Source organism: Oratosquilla oratoria, chromosome 20 (assembly GCF_046742065.1).
Source record: "Oratosquilla oratoria isolate Oo_2021 chromosome 20, ASM4674206v1, whole genome shotgun sequence".
Lineage (NCBI taxonomy): Eukaryota > Metazoa > Arthropoda > Malacostraca > Stomatopoda > Squillidae > Oratosquilla > Oratosquilla oratoria.
This window is the reverse complement of record NC_134796.1, coordinates 43,548,050-43,559,260: the sequence shown is the minus strand read 5'-3', so window position 1 is coordinate 43,559,260 and position 11,211 is coordinate 43,548,050. Positions and strand designations below refer to the sequence as shown.

At 42.3% G+C, this 11,211-nt stretch overlaps 1 protein-coding gene across 1 annotated transcript in view; it reads left to right on the top strand.

Annotated features, from left to right (window-relative positions):
- LOC143036504 (uncharacterized) overlaps positions 1–10,965 on the top strand; it is a 20,794-nt gene extending 9,829 nt beyond the window's left edge. Inside the window, exon 2 of the mRNA XM_076203928.1 lies at positions 6,544–10,965. Coding sequence (XP_076060043.1) covers positions 6,563–7,213 — 651 coding nt within the window. The 5' untranslated portion in view covers positions 6,544–6,562 and the 3' untranslated portion in view covers positions 7,214–10,965. The remainder of the gene's footprint in view (positions 1–6,543) is intronic.
- The last annotated feature ends 246 nt before the right edge of the window (positions 10,966–11,211 follow it).

The window sequence follows — 11,211 nt, the reverse complement described above, 5'->3', positions numbered from 1 at the left end:
CTGGGGTGACAATTCTTTATGTGACTCCCTTCGAAACCCAGGGCTCACCTTAAAAAAGATAACTAGTAAATCTCCAGCTTCTTCTGTATGACCCTTGGTAACCGTAAGCTGTGATGGACGGTGGATTGGGGCCCTTATAGGTGAAGGCAGCGAGGGGGCCCATAATATATATATATATATATATATATATATATATATATATATATATATATATATATATATATATATATATATATATATATATATTACACATGCGTAAGTAACCACTGGGAAAAGTAAACTAACGAAGCAGAGAGCTTTCGTATAATTACATCTTCAGTGTTGATATAAGCACTGAAGATGTAATTATACGAAAGCGCTCTGCTTCGTTAGTTTACTTTTCCTAGTGGTTACTTACGCATTTGTGAACACACGTTCCTAGTGTTTTATTGCATATATATATATTTAAAAAGGTTGCCCACCCCTGGCCTGGGTCACAAATCAGCTGAATGAAACCACCAGGTCTGATGGAGAATACTGTCTACGCGATCCACTGAAGAATTGAAAATAGGTTAATTAGATTGATACGCGCCGGCACATTCAAAGAACATTGTTATAGAGAGTATGACGTCACTTCCGCAAGAGCCAATCACAGGGCGTCGCCTCGACCAAAAGGGCGCTACTTCTTCCTCCGGAATTTATTCTTATTATATTTTTTTCATCCATTATTTAATTATTATTATTATTATTATTATCATTATTATTATTATCATCATTATCATTAATATTATTACTTTTTCTGGGGGGGGGGCTAACGTTAAGTGATCTAATTCAATTGAGGACAGGACCTTTAGTGAACGAATTATTTAGTTACCATCCATGTCAGTTCAGATATATAACAAATAACGATGATGATGATGATGATGATGATGGTGATGATGATGGTGATGATGGTGGTAATGATGATGGTGATGATGGTGATGATGGTGGTAATGATGATGGTGATAATGGTGGTGGTGATGATGGTGGTGATGATGATGGTGATGATGGTGATGATGCTGATGATGATAATGATGGCAGCGATGATGATGGCACTAATGATTAGGATAAGGACGAGGGCACGGAGTAGGAAAATAAAGATAACAATGACGACTACGACAATGACAATGCTAATTACATCAATAACAATAATGACGACAACGACAACGATGACGACAAACCACTGATGCGTCACTTTCGCCACATTGACAGTCCAATAACAATGACGTCAAAATAATAACGTAATGATGACCTCATCGTCTTCTTGGCCACACGAGGCCAGAATCAACGTAGAAACAACTGCGACCTTGGATCACTTTGAGAAACTAAGATTTTTGGGGGGGCCATAGAAAAGTGGGTAGTATTTTTGGAAAAATTTAATCTTGAGTGTATCATTGGCATGTATACGTGTCTAAAAATAACTCTAAACTTACCCTAAACAATTATATATATATATATATATATATATATATATATATATATATATATAGAGAGAGAGAGAGAGAGAGAGAGAGAGAGAGAGAGAGAGAGAGAGAGAGAGAGAGAGAGAGAGAGAGGAGCGAGCGAGCGAGAGAGAGAGAGAGAGGGAGAGAGAGAGAGAGAATAGGAAAGTATGCACGTGAAGATACAGCAGGTTAATAGCAGAGGAGGAAGATGGGGGTGAATGACCAACCACATAAACACGCGTTCGCGGCTACTCGCAATCCCCTCTCGAAGTATTTCCGTTTGGCTCGTTTCATACGTGTCGACTTTTCGCCGTGCGCAGTCCACGACACGACTTCGTGCTCTCAAGTAATCATGAGTGTCCATGGACCCTTTCATACGTCACGACCATGTGGGAAAGCGTCCATAGGCACCTCCCCGCCTATGGTCATTTGAGAACACGACGTCGTGTCGTGGACGGCGCGCGGCGAAAAGTCGATGTGTGTAAACTACAGTGTCTACAAGAAGTCTGCAGTCACTTTCATCAATGTGCGCTAGTGACGTCATCAGAAGCATGCTGGACTCGCATTCTCTTAGTTGCGGGTTCGAATCCCGCACTCCTCTCCAATTTCCAATAATGACAGTTACCTGCCCCACCAGTCCCAAAAGCGCACAACAGGACAAAGATGACGGCTTCGGCCGCAACCACGCACCTCCTGACGTAGGCTCTTCACCTTATTACTGTTATTGTGTTCTTCACATCTATGGCATTGAAGTCTCCCATAGTGTAGTCATGGAAACCAGACTGTTTAACTCAGGTCTAGGGGCGAGTTTTTCTATCTTTGTTCTATAAACCAATGTTTTCTTCCCCCTTACAAGAGAGGTAGTCAAATCAAAAGGCACGTACCCACTCCCACCCATTCCACTCTCATCCACCACCCTTTCCTCTCTCTCATCATGACTCATAGTGGATGACGGGTCATACCTGTATCCCGCGCACTGCACTGGGTTAGTGTTCTGGTATGTTGTAAGATCCGCAACCCATGAGTACCTGAAGGTTGTTAAACTTTATAAGCTAATATTAAGTGTGGCTGATCTTAACAAGCTCATTCTGAGCTAACCCAACCTAACTTTGCCTTACCTAACTTTAATTTCGCCTAACCTTACCTAATCTATCTAACCTTACCTAACCTAACCATATCTAACCTAACCTAAGCTAATCTTAATTAAAAGATCGTCACTGTTGGAGGGATTTCCATTTACAAGCTCATTTCTGTGGTCGCTACTCTTTACAAGCTAATACGTGGGGTAGCTTATTTTTACATGGGTAATTTTTTCCCATGGTTTGCGGGGCTGGTAGCCGCTCGGATCTCAACCTTGCAAGACCGTGGTCTGGAACCGTTCATACATGAACGCAGGAGACGGTGTCCACGCTACAGCCACATCACTGACGATACCTGGAAGCTGAGGTCACCTCAGGTCCGAGATGACCGGCGGTCGTGGGCCATTACTCAGAGTGAATGATGCCCTTCTTAACCTCTGCGCCGAGGCCAGGATTCGAACAGACGCCGAATTCACAGCGCGGTTACCAGACACGTGCACTACCAACCGAGCTACGGCGGGCACCATATGGGTACTTGGGGTTGTTGCTGATCTTTACTATGTCTTTTTTCTTTTCTTTTCTTTTTTTTCTGGGGGGGGGGGGAGAAATAGAGAACCCGAATCCGCCCTATCAACTGATTATTTTATCACACTGGGCTATTTTCCTCCAACCTTTGATCAATCGGTGATACCGCCCACCATCAACTTTTTCCGCTATAAAATCACTTTTTTTTTTTTTTTTTTAAACAAAAATACGTAGATGTCATTTCATATGCTGGAGGGAAAAAAGTTCCTCCAGCATATCATATTCCTTCTCGAAAGCCGCGAGCTGCAAATCTGTTCCAAAAGTCGGAGGAAAAATAAACCAGTGTGATAACGCCTTAACCTAAACAATTAACGTCCCCGTAGCGTGCAATTCGCCAACTCCCGTTACGGTGGAGTTCCTCTACATGACCCGTCTCGCTCCACATGCAAGACTCTGGTCTTTAGGCACCACCGTGGCCCAGAGGAGGAAAGAGAAAAAAAAAAAAAAAAAAAAAAAAAAACCGCCTTTGTCGCAATCTTTATTTCCGACAAACATTGGCCGCCATGATGTGGGTCATCCGCCTACAAAAATATATAAATAAATAAATAAAAAAGTGTGTCAGCTCTCAACATGCAACATTATGCGCTAGCAGAGCCGGCTATCAGCTAGCCTGAAACCGTGTGGTTTGCAAGCAGACTGACCGCAATGACGAAAATGGTATTTTATCATGTAGAATATTCCTCTGGTTTTCCAGGGCCTCTATTCTTCAAGTCTTCTTCGAAATGACAAAGTTGGCCGATCTCTCGGTCACTCGGTCGAGGAGGAGGAAGAAGAGGAGGAGGAAGAGAAGGAGGAAGAGGAGGAGGAGAAGGAGGAGTAAGAGTAGTAGAAGGAGGAGGAAGGTAAAGAGGAGAGAAGTATTGGAAAAAAAAGAATTGGTTAAGGAGGAGGAGGAGAAAGATGATGAGGAGGAAGAGGAGGAATAAGAGAAGGAGGAGGAGGAAGAGGAGGGGGAGAGCGGGGGAAGAAGAGAAGGATGAGGAAGAGGAACAAAACTGAACGAGAAAGAAAACACCTGAAGGAGGAGGAAGAGGAGGAAGAGGAGGACAAGGAAGAAGAGAGAGGAGGAGGAGTAAGAGGAAGAAAAGATTAGGAGGGAGAAATCTAAAGAGAACTGTGAGGAAGAGGAAAATGTTTGGAGGAGGAGGACGAAGCGTAGGAGGAAAAGATTTGAAGGAGGAGGAGGTATGTTCGGCGCTCCTGCGCCTAACGGTCTTTAACGGTTCTAACGGTCTTCCTAGTCACGGTTGGCCGACCGACCGACCGGAGGGGTCGTTCCCGGATGGAGTTACACAGTTCCCGGATAGAATTACACAATGTCAACATTCTTGGATACATCCATACATACATGTGCACACACACGTACACATGCGCACACCGTATATGCGTATGTGTATGTGTGCGTGCATGTATGTGTGTGTGTGTGTGTGTGTGTGTGTGTGTGTGTGTGTGTGTGTGTGTGTGTGTGTGCGTGCGTGCATGTATGTGTGTGTGTGTGTGTGCGTGTATGTGTGTGTGTGTGTGTGTGTGTGTGTGTGTGTGTGTGTGTGTGTGTGTGTGTGTGTGTGCGCGCGCGTGTGCATGTGTGTATTTGTGAATGGCGAATGACGGACCCGTTAGGACATCAATGAAGTTCATACCACTTACTATTAAAAGCATTCTTGGATTAACACGACTAAAGAATACAGGGTGGTAGTAAAAAGTTGAGCATTTTACAGTACTAAGATGTCCGCAACAATACTGGTCCTCAAGCATTACTTAAGCATATATAACATATTGAACATAAAAACGGATGAGACCATAAGCCTACACTAGGCAACTCCATGTCCATTACCACCGTTCATCACCTATCCATAAAGTTACAAGTATCTGACCAATAGTTTCAGCGCTCACTACTACATGGTTACTAAGTCTATTCCATTCGTTAACCATTCTGTTGGTAAACCAGTTCTTGCCTCTTTCCTTCTTAATCCAAAATTTGTTCAATTTGAATCCATAACTACGAGTCCTGCCCTGATGCATCTCCTCCCTAAAGGTCCATTTACACCATCAAACTGTTTATCAAACCATGTTTGTCAAACTAGTATTTGAAGTGATGTTTGACCGTGTGAATGGGGTATTTGGTTTTACAAACGTGTTTGACAACCAAATACCCCATTCACACGGCCAAATATAAATTCAAACACTTGTTTGACAAATTGGATTTGACAAACCGTTTGACTGTGTAAATGGACATTCAGGCGTAATCACACTGGGCTATTTTTCCTCCGACTGTTGGAGGAGATTTGCAGCCCATAGTATTCGGGAAGGAATCTTAATGTGCTGGAGGAAAATAATTTTCCTCCAGCATATGAAACGACATTCTATGTATTTTTGTTGAGAAAATAAAATTGTTTACCATTGTGATTTTACGGAGGAAAAGGTGCTGGAGGTGGGTGGTATCGACAACTAATCGGAGGTTGGAGGAAATATAGTCCAGTGTGATAACCTTCTACGGATTCTTCTTCAGAGAATTCTTAAGTTCATTCACCTAATGTCTATATACGACTTTTGACCTAAGCGCAAAAGGAGACGCAGGCGACACAGGCGACGCAGCACAGAACAAAGGCAGACTTCCTATTGTTGAACTGAAGTACAGTTTGAACTTATCTATCACTTGAAACGCTTCTACAGTATATGTACTACCTCAGCATTTCATATGAGAGAGGAGTTGCGTTTCGGCTTAAGTTCACTCTATTCGGTCGAGAGAAACCCCTACTTAGAAAATATTAAGTTTAGTTCCGTTTTTATTAGTTCACCTTTTAATTCTTATGACAATAAATAGTCTAAGGCTTCAATGACAACAACACTTGTCTGTTACCATTCTCCTTATATAAGAAAAACTAACAAAAGATAATAAATTTAATGAAAATATATATTAGGCACGGTCTGGAACCGAGTATCAGCCCCTTGGGGCCGCGCGTTAGGGATTCGATAAGATTTGAAAACAAGTGGTGATGATTCTCGTCGACGTCCTTCATGCAGGATCACCGCGAGCAGGAACCCATCGTCAGTTCCACTGAAGCTCGTTTCACACGCATCGACTTTTCGCCGTGCGCCGTCCACGACAAGACGTCGTACTCTCAGATAACAATGGGTGTCTATGGAAGCTTTCACTGGCGGTCGTGGTCGTGACGCGTGAAAGCGTCTATAGCCATCCGTGACTATTTGAGAGCACGACGTCGTGTCGTGGACGGCGCACGGCGAAAAGTCGATACGTGTAAAACGAAGCTAACTTTTGCATTAAAGTAAGTAATAAGTAAATAAACAATATTCCCATAACAGCGGGGAGATTACGCTAGGAGGCGCTTCGTTGCGGCTAAAGCCATCACCCTTTCCCGACTCACTACTAATAATTTCATATTTGTTTCTTGCAGCTGATTACCCCAACCCACGATGGCAGCTGTGGCAGTAACAGCAGCAGTTGCAGCGGTGTTTGCAGCAGTAACCGCAGACATTAGTAACATCGGGATGAAACCACCAGCTCCACTTACAGCCGAAGCGCCTGTGCCGGTATTAGCAGAAAAAGACCCGAGTTCGCCTCCGCACCTTCGAAGACGCCGAATGAATTACTTCGATCTCGCAAACCTGTTGGATCAAGACGGAAACCTCCAGAACGAGATGATGGTCTTCGCGTTCGCGGCCACCATGCTCTCCACCATCCCCATCCTCCTCGGGAACGAGTTCGATGTCAACGTAGGTCTTCGGCGAAGAAAGAGGGAACAAGGTCCTCAAGATCATTACGGCCGGTACGCCGAATATGATCCTTCTTCGGGAGACGGCTTCACCGAGATGACTTACGTCAAGCTCATGCAAGAGACAGCCAACTCCACCAAACACAAACACAACACAAAGAAGGACCCCGCGGTCAAAGACCCGAGTATGGGCCAAGTTGTCCAGGACCTTCTGATGTGGTCCAAGCAGAAGCTAAATGGCAAGAGCCTCATAGGCGGTTTGGTCGATCTTTTCATAGCGAAAATCCAAGGACACAAAGACCCTTCAGACAAAATGGTCCGCAAGCTCTACAAGCTGTGGTATGGACTCTGACCAAACAGTTGACAGTTTCTGTCACAGATGCCTCCTGGCGGAAATCTCTGTCTTCGATAACCCCTTCGGACTCGTATTTATGGCTTCCATCATAAACAGACTGTTACGTATAACGACCGAAAAGTAGATATGATAACCAACAACAACTGCTCCATCAACAGACTGAAAGACAACACATAGCTGTATGCCAGACCCCCTGACATCCATCCCTCTGAATCCTCTCTCCCCCGAGAGGACAGAGTCCACTTGGCCAGGCTCCGATGCGGCCACCATCCAGCACCTCTTAAGTTACTAGAGGAGGCGGGATGACCGCATCGCAGATAACTGCCCTGGGTATAACACTTCACCCAATACTATACAACACATTATGGAAGACACCGTACACAATTACGCACACCAAAAACACAACATACACTATCAGGGATTTCTGGGAAAACCCCATTCCAGGTATAGCGTTCCTTAGGGAGACGAAACTGTTCGGCCAGACAGTCGAGGGAACGACAACAACCTATAGTGACTCTTCCTGAAACACCTCAACAACAGGTTCCTACGTACTGCTCAACACCAAGTGATTGACCAGTACAACTAAGACGTTTGACACGTGTTACCAACTTTAGACTTAAATTCTTCTTTTCATGAAAGTGGCAGTCGCCGACAAGACTGACGAGTTAAACACCATATGAGGGCGGAGCCTTTATTTGTACGACGTCCCGCTTATTACAGCTTTTTCAAGTATTTGAAAAAGCTGTAATAAGCGGAACGTCGTACAAATAAAGGCTCCGTCCTCATATGGTGTTTAACTCGTCAGACTTAAATTCTTAAATCACATTATTGTCCTGCACGATCAAAGTACATTCCATCTAGTTTAGAATCCAATATTCATAATAGTGTACAGTGGAAGTTTGAGAGCAGATTAAATAGTGTTTGGATTATGGAAGACTCAAATGGACATAAATAGCTAACACGGACATATATATCGACAGACTTCTTGTAACGGGTTCTACCTAACCAGATAACATAGGGCATCCCTCCAAATTATCTTTCTTATACAAACTTAACACAGAACGGACCACACAGAGACGTTCATTAAAAATATCCTCCACACACAGACTACGTTCAATTACACTTCACACACAGACTTTACGAAGAACGGACCAACACAGAGATACGGAGACATTAATTAAATTTATCTTCCACACACAGACTACGTTTAACTAACATTCACACACAGACTTTACGAGGAACAGACCAACATAAAGATGTTAATTGAAGCTATCCTCCACACACAGACTACAATCTACTACATTTCACGCACAGACTTTACGAAGTACGGACCAAAATAAAGATGTTAAAGCTATCCTCCATACACAGACTACGTTCAACTATAATTCATACACGGAATTTACAAAGAACGGACCAACATAAAGATGTTAGTTAAAGTCATCCTCCACACACAGACAACGTTCAACTTCCAGTTGCACACAGATTTTACGAAGAACGCACCATCATAAAGATGTTAATCAAATCTATCCTCCATACACAGACTGCGTTCTACAACCATTCACGCAAGACTTTACTAGGAACGGACCAACACAGAAATGTTAACTGAACCTATCTTCAACACACAGACTTTGCGAGGAACGGACACACAGACTTTGCGAGGAACGGACACACAGTCGCTACTTATGACCATCATTCACACGGAGACCTCCATTTGCAGTGACTTTTTAAAGAGAACTTTACGCAAAGTTTTTTTTTTTTTATTCTTACAAGACATTTTCCATATTCCGATTGTGCCGCTGGCCGAGTGGGTTAGAGCGTCGCTACTTGCGGCGGAGGTCGAGGTGGTGGCAGTACTAACCCTACCGCCAGCGAGCTGGACCAAGGTCATGATTTACTAGGCTCCACGCTACAGAGTCCTCTGTAAGGGGCACCGTCCTAGCCTCCTGGTAGGTGGGTGTTCACGACGTTAAACCGAATTAATCAAACCGCTTTAGACCATTTACACTAAGAACAATAGTCCTCCATACAGTATTACGATATAATCAACCACTAAAACTCTACCACTAAACCAAGGACTCTTCAGACTTTTCTCACGACTAAATAAAAAATCACTTTCCAAACACACTGCTCCTCAGCATTACCTGTGTGCAACGAACTTCCATATTTATATTTCATGTTAAAATTACCACTGAAACAGAGGTTCAATGGACAGTTACCATTAGATCTTGCGAACGATTCCGTCCAAAAACCAGGTGATTCATAAAACCTTTTAATAGTGAAAATTCACCTTCAGACGTTTCTAAGACTCGCATGTATAAAGCCTATAGTTTCATAATACATATTTAGGTATATCGAAGACTATGAAAAAATGAATATAAAATATCTCTTCATAAACGAGCTGGTGAAGGCATTAGAGAATAAAATCTAACTCGCAAAAAATTGCTTACCAGGTATCTCAAATTACATTTAAGAATGGACGTTTTAGCACTAAGACTCGGGGTGGGCAACCCTTGGCACGCGTGCAAAAACCTGGCACACTAACGACTTTTCCCGGCACGCGAAACCCAGGGCTCAACTTGAAACAAAAATACAAATGAATCTCCAATTTCTTTTGTATGATCATTGGTAACTGCATGCTGCGCTGGACAGCGAATTGGAGCCCTTACAGGTGAAGGGAGGCGACCTATACTCGTATGTAGGCCTATCCTTTTACCGATTTTGGCATCCACGCAACTCAAAAGTGAGTCTACATATATTTACACAACCTTCTTTCAGCCCTACTCAGACCACATGTATACGACACGCCTATATGATATAGTTTATCATGTGGATGTTCTTTTATGATTAAGGAAGCCAGACAGCGTCCCCTCTCCCTTACACAAAACAGGATGCAACGACTGCTTACGTGCATGTCTCGTTGCTATAGGTGTAGGTGTACATTTATTCTCATAATTAATTTTATCATATCACAGAACTCATCGTTCCATCACCATGTATATCGTTATCATTATTATGTATTTTCCTTTCTTGTGTATTCTGATAGATTCAGCACAAGTCCCTCAGGATTGTAAAAGTATTAAGATATGTTGCTTTGCTTCTTTTTATTTGTTCATCAAAAGCCTTCGCATGTCACCCAAGATGCCCTTTTGATGCCCCAAAGCGATAGTACATTGTGTGTGCGCATGTGTACATTTATATATACACACACCATGTACAAACCAGACCCAAAAAATATTTACATATGACAAACGGATAAAAAAAACTACCTGGATTACTACGTGACGCTACAGAGACGCAAGGGTTGACCACAGCGACATGACGTCATAACTTGTCGACATTTTCGAAATCTGCCCGGGGTGTCCAAGTCGGTATATCACAAACAAAAAATCAATCACCATGGATCTATAATTGTGTGTCAAATGCTATTGACACTCAAAATCACTGTAACAGATCAAGAATCTGACTGGAGAAAGAATATGCCTCAACAGTTAAAAAACACTGAACAAAAAAATGTTCTTACACTAACAGACCAAAGAATTGGCGTTCAATACAACAAAAATTTGAATACAATAAATGATAAAAAATATCTGGGCACCCCTAGCTATATTTCCATATATTTACTGTAAATTAATAAAAAGATTATATCCAATGTTATAATTTCCTTATTTCTGCTTTCTGTTATTCTATTCTTAAGCTTTATCGTGTCTCTGTGATACTGCGGGCATTGCTTTAATAAACGAATATTCTCACATGGATAGTTTCTCTAAGCATCCTACAACTTCCCTCATCTGCCACAAACCCAAACAAAATTAATAAATTCAGGTTGAAGTATTGATTATCAAAAAGCCTTTGACTCTGTAGGTCAGTCTATTCAAACTGAGCGTAAACAAATCCTATGTAAATCTAAAAATAAAGTAGACAAATAAACAAAAACTAATCAACAAAGATAAACAAGTAAACCAATAAATAAACAAATGAATACAATAAACAAAAAT